General features: G+C 42.2%; 1 protein-coding gene across 1 annotated transcript in view; it reads right to left on the bottom strand.

The window, feature by feature from the left end:
- TH (tyrosine hydroxylase) overlaps positions 1-11,110 on the bottom strand; it is a 98,733-nt gene extending 87,623 nt beyond the window's left edge. The window contains exon 1 of the mRNA XM_030199517.1: positions 11,009-11,110. Coding sequence (XP_030055377.1) covers positions 11,009-11,098 — 90 coding nt within the window. The 5' untranslated portion in view covers positions 11,099-11,110. The remainder of the gene's footprint in view (positions 1-11,008) is intronic.
- Between the last annotated feature and the right edge of the window lie 1,641 nt (positions 11,111-12,751).

Genomic DNA, 12,751 nt, shown 5'->3' with positions numbered 1-12,751 from the left:
AGTGCTCATACTTACATATATAATTTATGAACCTCTAAGAGTTATGTGCATATCACTCGAATTAGGGGCACACATGCCCCTGGTGTGAGTGGTCCTCATATCTAATGTATAGGTATGTATTTTCACCATTAAGCTAGTATTCTGTAAAGGAAAGTATGCACCTACATTTCTTCAAAAGAATAGGTTTACTTTACTTTACCAGGTACTTATATTCCGCTCACATATCAAGAGATTCGGAGTGGATTACATAGAGAGAACAACAATATTACATTGGGATGTTAGGGGGTTAACAGGCAGTTAAGTCATTGCCATTTCACACAGTGTGGTATAGGAACAACATTATCTGGTAGGACATGCATTAATATTGTATAATATAAAAGGTACAGGGACAAGTTATTTTGGTTAAATGTAAACAGGTCCTACCATGTGCCATCTGGGTTCCTACCATGTGCCATCTGGTTGCTTATTTATAGGTGCCTGCTTATGAAAATTACCCCCTTAGGACTAGATTCTATATATGGTGCCTGAAAATTGGCACTGAGAATATTTCTGTCTAAGTGTATTCTGTAAACCACATCTAGATTTTGGTGCAGTTTATAGAACACACCTAGTGGGTTTTTAGAATACACCTAGTGGCCATGCTTGTGCCTAACTCTAGGTGCGTCCATTTACGCCAAGTAAAACTTGGTGTAAATACCGATGCCTAAGTTAGGTGCTGAGCAGGTGTATTCTATAACCCTGCACATAGATTTTCAGAATGCCCACAGCCTGTCCATTCTGCGCCCATGGCCGTGCCCTCTTTTTGGCAGCGTGCATTAGAATTTACGTGCACTGCTTTACAAAATATGCTTAGCAAGTTGTGTGCGGAAATTCTAATTAATGTCAATTAGTGTCAATAATTGCTTGTTAAGTGGTAATTATCAGCACTGATTGGCTTGTTAAGTAATTAAATTGCATGTTCAAATCCAGAATACAACTGAATTTACATGCACAATTTGTCGCACTATAAAGAATCCGGGGTTTAATGTCCAACTGTCCGTTTTTTACAGAATCTTTCTGGGAAGACTGATGTTGGGGTGATCATGATTGTTGAAGGCCTTACTTTCCATCTGCAGCTTTCTTCTGTTATTCAAAAATGTTTCTTTACACTTAAAATATTTTGCTCAGTTTACTCATTTCTCTATCATTCTTCTTTAAGGATCTTGGTTCTTAAACTTATCAACTCTAAGCTTAAAGAATTTGTCCTTGATTTTCTTGATTTTTCATCCTTTAAGGATCCTGGTTTTTGCACTAATCAATTCTGAGCTTAAAGAAATTCACTCAGTTCACATATTTTTTTTATCTTCCTTCCATACGGATTCTGGTTTTGCACTAATCAACTCCAGGCTTGATTACTGCAATTCTGTGTATCAAGGTCTTTCTTCCTATCAGCTTTGGAGAACTCACAATACAAAACACTTCTATTTAGCTACTTTTAAATCAGCTTAGTGTTCAATAATGTCACTCTCCCTATATCCTACGGAATCCTTTTTCAGATCCTTACTATTTAGCTTTCATGCGTACTATGATGACCTTGCCTTTATTTTTATCTGATCTGTTACCTTACACATCATCTTGCTCTCTTCGTTCCTCCCAATGCAACTTGTCTATAGTTATTCCTTTGCACTATAAACTTAGATTTGATCATACGTGTCACTCTTGCTTCAGTGTCTTGGCCCCTAGTCTTTGAAATAGCCTTCCTCTTGACTTTAGGATGGAATTGTCCCTCAGGAAGTTTAAATCCCCACTCCAAACCTTCAATTTCTCTCAAGATGTCCCTAATAACTGCTGATTACCTTACATGTTTCTCCTCCTTGGGGTGGCCTTCTTCAGTCCTTAATTTTTCTCTCCCTGTCTGACCTCTTTGTGTTCAGTATTTTGCAAACCATGATTGCTACCTTTTGTACTTCCCTGCCCCTATGTTCCCTTCCTTTTATCTGTCTTGTCTGTTTGTCTTCACCCCTCTTTTAATTTATTTACTCTGTAAACCACTAACATGTCTGCCATTGAAATGCAGTACATCAAACTGAACTGTGAACTAACTAATTTATATACAGCCCTTTCCCAAGTCTATAAGACAGTTTACATATCAAGTAAAACTATGCAAATAGACAGATTAACATAACAAAAACATCAATGTGTATATTTTTTATACTGTTTTATGGTAGTTCTATTATTAGGTTTCAATTTGCTGTTTTCAAGTTCACCTCATTTATTGTATTTATGTTTATATTTGGTCATTATACTATTTTTATGCTGTTAACAAAATTGTAAGTTTTATGTTAAGCAGTATCTGCTGTACGCTGCCTTGGGTGAATCCCTTCATAAAGGCTGTTATTAAATCCCATTAAATAAATAAAATAACCAAGTAGTATTAACAAAGAATACCTGGGCAAAAATTGTTTGTTGACCAGCTCTGAATGTTTACAAAAAGAGATTTAAACACTTAACTCTAAAGTTAAATGTATAAATCTTATTGAACACCAACCTCCATGTTTTTTACCCTAATAGAAGCTGAAAACAATAGGAATTTGTTTTCTGTTGGAGGGTGTTTTAAAATTAATTACTTGGAGGCTGGTATTCAAAATAATTTATTTGCTTAACTTCAGAGTTATGTGCACAGATAATTAGGGCTGATCATTTTGGGCCCTTCAACACACAAAACTTTGGTAGAACATCTCAATGTCTGGTCAAATCTTATATGGATAGAAGAGGAAAGGGTCAGAGGCATTCTACTTTCCAAGATAGGAGTGCAGAAGTAGCACCCGAAAGTTATAGCAGGCTGAGACCCAAAGGAGTCTGCTTCAAATCCCACCACAGTTCCTTGTAAACTTGGACAAGTCACCTAGGTGCCCTTTTACTAAGCTGTGATAAAAGAGGCTCTGCGCTAGCAGCCATTTTTGCTGTGCGCCATGGCTGCTTTAACCACAGCGGGTGAAAATAACCAAAAATGAAATGGCTGTGTGGTAAGTTCGCACTTGTCATTTGGCCATTGTGGGGGGGAGCTCCTGTGCTAACCTGTCGGTAACCCCTTGCAGAAAAGTTTTTTCAATATTTCTGCTATCACCAGAAATGGTGTGCACTAGGGGTGGAACTACTGCCAGAACCCGCATTGGCCAGCAGTGGTTCTGGGCATAGGCGCCGACTCCGTGGGTGCTGTGGGTGCTCGAGCACCCCCAATATTTTTACCCGCCAAAAGTCGGAAGTTGCCAGCCCAACCTGCCCGGTGCCCACCCTCTTCTCCCTCAACAGTCCTCCACCGGTCCGCCCTCCCCTTCCTGCATGCCGCCCAGAATTTTAAAAGTCATCTTACCTTGAGGTCCCAGTGGCAGCAGTGAAAGGCAAGCAGGCTCGGCACTTCAGCTTTCCCTTCTCTCTCAGCTCTGGTCCCGCCCTCATTTCCTGTTTCCGCAAGGGTGGGACCAGAGCTGAGAGAGAAAGGAAGGCTGAAGCGCCAAGCCTGCTTGCCTTTCACTGCTGCTGCCGGGATCCCGAGGTAAGATGACTTTTAAAATTCTGGGTGGCACACAGGAAGGCGAGGGCGGATCGGCAGAGGACTGTTGTGGGAAAAGAGATCGGGCTGGGGTTGGACTGGCATTCAGAGGAGAGGGGGGACCTGGAACTCAGAGGAGAGGGAGGGGGCCTGGAACTCGGAGGAGAGGGAGGGAGGGGAGCCTGGAACTTGGAGGAGAGGAAGGGGAGAGGGAGAGGGAGGAGGAGGGAGAGGGAGGGGGAGAGGAGGGGGAAGGGGAGGGGGAGGGGGGAATGCACCACCTGTAAAAAAAAAAAAAAATTCAGCACCCCCAATCATTTTGAAAAGTTGGCTCCTATGGTTCCGGGTTGCCACGCGGCCTCCATTACTAAACCATGCTAGTGATTCCCGTGCAGCAAATGAGAGGAAGCCCATTCAATTCCTATGTGTTTCCTCTCATTTTTTGCGCCAGGAATGACTAATGTGGTTTAGTAAAAGAGGCCCTTAATTTTCCATTGCCTCAGAAACAAACTTAGGAGCCCTTTTACAAAGCTGCAGTAAGCACTAATGCATGCTACAGCAGCAAAAAATGTCTTATCATGAGCTGAGGCACCCTATGGCAATTTTGGGATGTGCTCATGCAACCCACATGCTAAAAATATATATAGATAAATATTTTAATGCTGGGGGAGGGTCTGGGGTGGACAGTTCACATGGTCTGTGCTAATTGGTTAGTGTAACTACATTACCACATATTAACTAATTAATGTGTGAGCCCTTATTGTCTACATAATGGCAAAATTAGTTTGTGGTCATTAATTAAAAAATAGAAAATTAAACCATTTTACCCCAGTAAAAATGGCCTTAGCGTGGAGGAATTACCCACATAAAAATGCACTGAGGTCATTTTTTAACACTGTTTGGTAAAAGGGCCCTTTAAATTGTGAGCCTTCCAGGGACAATAAAATGCCTACTGTACCCATTAGCTTGCAGGCAGTACATAAAAAATTTAACTAAACAGTAATGATATTTAGCAACTATCTGGTTAAGTTTAATCTGTTTAAGTAAGCCAACATAAATAGCTGTTGCAATGTAAATGGATAATTTATCAATTTATTTGTAAGAGCACATACAGTACATAGCTTTCACTTAAATTGATAGCACAGCTGAATATCCACATAAAGATAAACGGATAAGTCAGCTACTGGTCTTTATGTAGAAACAACTTCATCACACAAAAACATAAGAGTAGCAATACTGGGTCAGACCAATGGTCTATCTAGCCCAGTATTCTGTTTCCAATAGTGGCCAAGCCAAGTGACAAGTACCTGGCAGAAACCCAAATCATGGCAACACTCCATGCTACCAATCCCAGGGCAAGCAGTGGCTTCTCCATGTCTGTCTCAGTAGCAGACTGTGTACTTTTCTTCCAGGAACTTCATTGTTTCTAAGTCCTTGGAATCAGGATGCTCAGACATCTTACTGCCTTTTCTCTACTAGTTTCCAAGATGAAACTCAGAGTTCATCTCTGTGACATCATAATGCTGCGTGGTATTACACACAAACACTTCTGTCTTTAATAAGGACGTGCACAGAAATAATTTTTGTTTGACTGTTGGTACATTTTAGAATATTTTACCAATTTTTGTTAATGTTTTTGTGCCCTCCCTTTTTTTTTGTTAATGACATTTTTAACAAGTATTTTTCAAGTACAGAAATTGACTGTTCATGCATTAAATATGGTTAATAAATATACATTAAATTGTATTTGGATGTATTTTTCTATTAAGGCACCTCAATGAACTGAATGTTCTGCACTGATGAATGGAGAAATCTATTTCTCTTCATGATGGTTTGCAGAGAGTCTAGCAGTAGCAATCACTTTAAGGAGAGTGACACTGAGGGGCATTTTCAAAAGGGACGTGCAAGTTGCGATTTGGATGCCCTTGCAAAACAGTGAAATCCAGGGGCAGAGAAACCCGTATTTTCAAAACAAGATGGACGTTCATCTTTCATTTTGAAAATACCGTCAGAGACGTCCAAACCCTTAAATTTAAGGGTTTGGACGTCCCTAGACATGGACGTTTCTGACTTTCGGCAATTTTCGAAACCAAAGACATCCATGTCAAAAACATCCTAATGCAAGCCATTTGGACTTTGGAGGAGCCAGCATTTCTAGTGCACTGGTCCCCCTAACATGCCGGGACACCAACTGGGCACCCTAGGAGGTAATGCAGTGGACTTCATAAAATGTTCCCAGGAAAATAGCTCCCTTACCCCCCCCCCCAAAAACCCACAACTGTACACCACTACCATAGCCCTTACGGGTGAAGGGGGGCACCTAGATGTGGTACAGTGGGTTTGTGGTGGGTTTTGGAGGGCTCGCTGTTTCCTCCACAAATGTAACAGGTAGGGAGTATGGGCCTGGGTCCATCTGTCTGAAGTGCACTGCACCTACTATGAAACTGCTCCTGGGACCTGCATTCGCTGTCATGGACCTGAGTATGACATCTGAGGCTGGCATAGAGGCTGGCACGAAATATTTTTAAATATGTTTTTGAGGGTGGGAGGGGGTTAGTGACCACTGGGGGAGTAGCGGGAGGTCATCCTTGATTCTCTCCGGTGGTCATCTGAACATTTCAAACACCTTTTTGTGCCTTATTTGTAAGAAAAACATGTGCAGGTGAAAACGTCCAAGTGTTCGTCAGGGACATCCTTGTTTTTTTCGAATATGGGTCAAGGACGTCCAAGTGTTAGGCACGCCCAAGTCCTGCCTTTGCTAGGCCTCCGACACGCCCCCTTGAACTTTGGCCGTCCTTGCAAGGGACTGCAATTGAAGACGTCCTAAATTGGGCTTCGATTATACCGATTTGGATGTCCCTGGGAGAAGGAGTCCATCTTCCGATTTATGTCAAAAGATGGACGTCCTTCTCTTTCGAAAATGAGCCCAACTGTAACAGGGTGTTTTTAAGGTTAACAGTTGAATTCTTGGGATCCACTGTGATATCACTGTTACTCATAAACCCATTGTGTTGAGATACACAAGAAGCTAAAGTCTTTGACAGGAAAATGGGAAATGTGAACAAAAGCACATATTTTGTGCAAATGTGAAGAGATCAGAAACATAAAAGGAAAAACAAACAAAAAACTCCAGAATTTCAGATAAGCCAGCGAAGTGCCTTTATCTCTACTTCCTCTCTGAAGTTTTTTTTTGTTTTGTTACATTTGTACCCCGCACTTTCCCACTCATGGCAGACTCAATGCGGCTTACATGGGACAGTGGAGGGTTAAATGACATTCAAGAACATGGCATATCCAGGAAATAAAAAAATAATAATAAAATCTGGAATAGTTAAGGGAACTTGATTTGTCCAATAATTCCACCCTAGGAGAAAAGACAGTAACCTCACCACTGACTTCCTCTGGTTTTGCCCATACAAAACATTCTTGGAATTCTGGTATATCATTTTTTTTAATGATCTTGTTGATCTCAGATGATAAGATCTGGATGAGAAGAAACACCTAATCCCCCAGATTCTATATATGGAGCCCAAAATTTAGTGCTGATAGATGGACACCAAATTAAATTGGCTAAGAAGCTGAGGTCGGCAAAATCCCGAATGGTATAGAATGGGTAAAAGTGAATAGATTTTTCAATCTTTCAAAAAGCACAAAGACTAGGGGACACTCAATGAAATTACATGGAAATACTTTTAAAGCAAATAGGAGGAAATATGCTTTCACTCAAAGAATAGTTAAGCCCTGGAACTCACTGCTGGAGGATGTGGTAAGAGCGGTTAGTGTATCTGGGATTTTAAAAAGTTTGGACAAGTTCCTGGAGGAAAAGTCCATAGTCTGTTATTGAGATGGACATGGGGGAAGCCACTGTTTACCCTGTGATTGGTAGCATGAGCTGGAGCTACTATGTGGTCTTCTGTCAGGTACTTGTGACTTGGATTGGCCACTGTCGGAAACTGGATACTGGGCTAGATGGACCATTGGTCTGACCCAGTATGGCTATTCTTATATTTGTATGATTTTTGAGAACTATTCACTAAATCTAGCCCAGTATGGGTCAATTATTAAACCCCACAGTGAGTGTTTTTTTTTATGTCAGCTGTAGTTTTTAAATATAGTATCTGTATATATGTTAGAGACCACTGACAAGCACAGACTGTATATGTATATCAGGGATATTTGGCTGTTCATATATGCATTTTAATTTAGGACAGCCATTTTGTTACATTTGTACCCCGCGCTTTCCTACTCATGGCAGGCTCAATGCAGCTTACATGGGGCAATGGAGGGTTAAGTGACTTGCCCAGAGCCACAAGGAGCTGCCTGTGCTGGGAATTGAACTCAGTTCCTCAGGACCGAAGTCCACCACCCTAACCACTAGGCCACGTTCAGCAGCACTACCTGTTTTCACATATAGGGCACTTATCCATATAGCACTGCCGCTATATGGATGAGTGCTTTTCACTATTAGACCCTTTTATTTTCTAAACTAAGTAACCAGTATCTTAGCCTGGCATGAAAATATCATAGTGAATATATTGCTGCTTTGCAATGATTTGATTTCCTAGAATGATTCTATCTGAAATGAGTGCATTAAGAGACTCATATTAAGGTTTAACATCTTCCTTTTCTTTTTCCTAGTCTAAATTGTTTGAGCTTTTCCTATGCTGAGAGCTTTTAGAATCAGCTCTGCATTTGTATGGTTCCTGCTTTAACCCTTGCATATGCCTTTCCTCTGCCTTTGATCTTGTACCTGGGTATAGTGCTGGACCGTGTCAGTCTGTTGTGGCACCAGACACACTGTGGCTGCCTGTGGTGCATTTTAGGTGCATTTCAGGCCAAGCAAGAATGTTGGTCATCTGAAGTATATCTGTCTGTCTATATGCACATATTTGTTAGAACATGCTTGGAATGCCCTCCCGCGGGAGGTGGTGGGAGGCGGGGCTGGTGGTTGGGAGGCAGGGATAGTGCTGGGCAGACTTATACGGTCTGTGCCCTGAAAAAGACAGGTACAAATCAAAGTAAGGTATACACTAAAAGTGGCACATATGAGTTTATCTTGTTGGGCAGACTGGATGGACCGTGCAGGTCTTTTTCTGCCGTCATCTACTATGTTATGTTACCATGTGCAAACAGGTATGTGTATACGGGCATAGAAGGGTGCAGGAAGAGTGTACCATGAAGTGGGGAGGAGTGCAGGTCCTGTCACTTAAGAAGAGGGGGAGCGGGCAAGAGCAGGTGATACAAGTGTTCAGCGCTGCATGCGTCTGGTAACGCTATACAAATGTTAATAATAATAATAATAATATAAAATTGAGAGGGGAAGTGGGGGGGAGTAGAAAAGAAGGAGGTAAAGGAGAGGAAAAGGGATGGATGAAGTATAGAGTGTAGGGAAGGAGAAGGAATACATGGAATAAGAAGAGGGAGAGAGGATGGGAAGAGGAAAGGGAGGGATGTAAGGAAGGAGGGGAGAGAGTATAATGTGGAGAAGGGGAGGAAAAAGTGTGCCTCTTACACCCCCTCCTGCACACTTACACATATACACCCATACACACACCTATTATTCCCATATGCATACACAACACACAATTTGTGCACATGAATTTACATGTGTACACACACACACACACACACAACACACACAAACATCTACCCCTCCCATGCACAATCCACAGAGGCACACACACCTACACCCACCCAGAGACAAAAACATACACACATATACACATCTCAACCCCCTTCCTTACAGAGACAGGATACACGCCTACTCAACCCCCAACTAAGACACATTTCATCACAGCCCTCCCCACTGAATCCCTCATTCCCAGGAGACTGAGTCTGCCACAGGAGGAATGGGAATGTCTTCATGCACTTCCCAACGCGTTGCTACTTTAGTAAAGTGCTCTGTAACTCTCCAGAAACCCCAATAGCCAAAGTGTACAGACCCTGATATCTTATACCTTGTCTCAGACTCAATGTCTCCAAACGGGTTAGCTTTATCTCACTCTTAGGCCAGGGTATGACGTGTATGATCAGCAGTGGGGGACAGGGCGAGCACTAACCTGCTGTAGTGAGGGGCAGGTAGGATAGAAAACAGAGGCAATCAAAATTATTGCTAATGTCACACAGGAAATTAAAGCAGGGCCAAAAAGGGGATATCGTTTGCAAATAGTGATTTTACACCGCAATAACATACCCTTCTTTCATTCTGACAAATCACCCTTCGAAAAATGTAAACTCAGACTTATTAGAAAAATGTGAGTACCTGTTAATGCAATGTTAATTTTGACAAAAAACAAAAGCGAATATACTTTTGCCTTCTTAACTTTATTTTGTCAGAATTAGCCCCTATGGAGATGTTTCAGGTCGTTTCTCAGGATTCTCGTCATCCAGCAAGAAAAGTTGCAAGGAGTTTGTAGCGACCAAATTGAGAAAGTTAAGTAGATTTGGCGCCTGGGTTGAAGTTGGTTAATTGGAGATCATTTTATTGTCCAGCCACAGAGTGGAGAAAATGGAATTGGGAACAGACAATATAAAAATAAATCAATTGCAATAGGAGTAAACCTACAATACAATATTTACCCCCTCTCTTTCCCTTTGAGGAATCCTGTTTCAGATACGTTGGCATTTCTGCAGTGCCATTCTAGGCTGGCAACAAGGAACACGTTGCTACTAATCTCGAACTCTGTGCATTCTGTATTTTGGGGAGAGAGAAACTTCAAGAAACGAAAATCGCTTGAATAAATGGGCAAAAGCAAAACTGCACACACGAAACTTCGTATCTATTTCGTAAAACAAACAAAAAACTATTTTCCCACGTCTCCCTTCTTAAAAGTTTGTCAATGATTTCGTAGACACTTCTTTCCTCCCTCAGGTTTAACCCACGTGAGCCCTCCACTTGCCCCAGCAAGAGATGAATGAAGTTGGCCCGGGCTCTCTCCCTCGCCCAGTCCCAATCAGGGATCTCTTTTTGGACTCTGCTCTGCTTTTTTGACAAGTGATGTTTGACCTAACTTCCCAAGTTCAAAATTCAGTCATAATGGGGCTGTTTACAGAAGTAGCTAGAGGCAGGTCACGAAGGAGAGAAGATGGCAGGAATCTCCTCCAGTAGGGTTACTTGGAAATCTTTTCTGTGGAAAAGGAGATAGATGGACACATGCATGCAAAAAAAATACAAGAACCAACCAGAGCCTGACAGCAGTCTTAATATGTTTTGATTGATCCCTGAGTATGAGAAATATTTTTCTGTATTAGCCCTCACCACCAACGCCACAATTCGTTGATTTGTTTTCGTACATACCGCGTTTTTAATGTAAAAGAAAACAGCTTTCGTTTTTGTGAAAAAAAAGAGAACAAAAGTCATTCGAGTCAGATTTTAGTCTTGTATGTGCCTGTGCTTCTGAAATCCATACATTTCCTTTCCCTGCCCCATGCTAACCTGCCCTGCTGGAATTCCTGCCATGTAATGAGTTCTCTTACCATGATGGCCTCAGCTTGTTTGGAGTCCAGCTCGGACACGGCTCTGCGGAAGCTTTTGCCTGCGGAGCTGGCAGGGTTGGGAGTTGGCATCCTGGACCAGCTTATTTCTCCACTTTAGTTTGTACGGGCTCCGAGCCTCTGCTGTCAAGATTTTATAGGACATCTCTGACGTCAAAGTCGTTAATTCCCCCCTCCCGTTCCCAGCCTTGGGCATGGGGGATGGGAAGGGGTGGGGGGAAGAGACAACACTTCTGTACTAATACATGTAATTGCTCCAAAGACTGTGCACACCCAGCCTCGGCAATCACCACTTGAAGCATCCTCCTGTTGTCTATGCTGAGCTGAAACAAGCAGACTCTTTTCTCAAAGGGTTTGTGGTCAAACTGTTTCGTTTATGGTCAGGGTTTGTGGTCAGACTGTTTCGTTTACAGTCAACATGGACTGAGGGTTTAGTGTTACAGAAAAGGATCAGATAGACAGCTAGCAGGAGAAAGAAAAGAAAGGGAATCAGTAAATGGGAAACAACAAAAGACAGGAAGAAAGGACAAGAGTTGACAGAAAGAGAGAATGGTCAAAGATATAACACTGGCCATTACTTGAATCCAGGAATCGTCTTTACTGTTAATGTTTCTATACTTTGGCATATTATTTTTTTATTAGTAATAGTATTATCCATTTCTCTCTTTTTAACCATTTTAAGCCCTATGCACAAAGCATTTTCCCACAAGCACCAAGCAGAAGTCCTTGTCATAAACAGGTGTACTTTGGCAAAATATTGACAAATCATGCTGTCACTCAAGTTTCCTGAATCTGTGAGTGGGAAAAGCGAGACAAGAAGAAGAAAAAAAAAGGAACACGAGAGCCAATGAAAGACACAGAGAGACACTTAAAAAAAGGTGTAATGAACAGGAGAGTGTGTGTGAGAGAGAGGAGAAAAGGAAGATTAGGGAGCAGGAGAAAAGGACAATGAAATAGAGAAAAGAACAGCAGCAGAAATAGAAAAACAGATGGAGAAAATGAATATGAATGTGAAGAAACATTTAAAAAAAAACAGAGGATGATTTTAGAGCAGGGCACCTAGATAGGAAAGGTACATAAGTGCATTTGTCACCCCTGTTTTGTAAAGGAAACATAGAGGGGCATAATCGAACGTGAACGCCCATCTCCATGGGCATCTATCTCCGAGAACGGGTACGTAAAGGGGTGGGACAAATTGTATTTTTGGAAAAAATGGGCGGCCATGTTTTTTCCGATAATACAATTTGTGCCAGCCAAATGCATCGGATTTGTGCGGATTTGAGCTGGGCGGTTTCGTTTTTCAGTGATAATGGAAACCGAAGGTGTCCAGCTCAAAAACGACCAAATCCAAGGCATTGGGTCATGGGAGGGGCCAGGATTCGTAGTGCACTGGTCCCCCTCACATGCCAGGACACCAACCGGGCACCCTAGGGGGCACTTGTAACAATTAAAAAAAACATTAACTACCTCTGAAGTCCATAGCTCCCTTCCCTTGGGTGCTGAGCCCCCCAAATCCCCCCAAAACCCAATCCCCACAACTCTACACCATTACCATAGCACTTATGGCTGAAGGGGGGCACCTAGATGTGGGTACAGTGGGTTTTGAGGCAGTTTGGAGGGCTCCCATTTACCACCACAAGTGTAACAGGTAGGGGGGATGGGCCTGGGTCCACCTGGGTGAAGTCCACTGCACCCACTAACAACTGCTCCGGGGACCTGCATACT

This window comes from Microcaecilia unicolor, chromosome 4 (genome assembly GCF_901765095.1).
Source record: "Microcaecilia unicolor chromosome 4, aMicUni1.1, whole genome shotgun sequence".
NCBI classification, from domain to species: Eukaryota; Metazoa; Chordata; class Amphibia; order Gymnophiona; family Siphonopidae; genus Microcaecilia; species Microcaecilia unicolor.
This window is presented reverse-complemented; position numbering and strand designations above follow the sequence as displayed.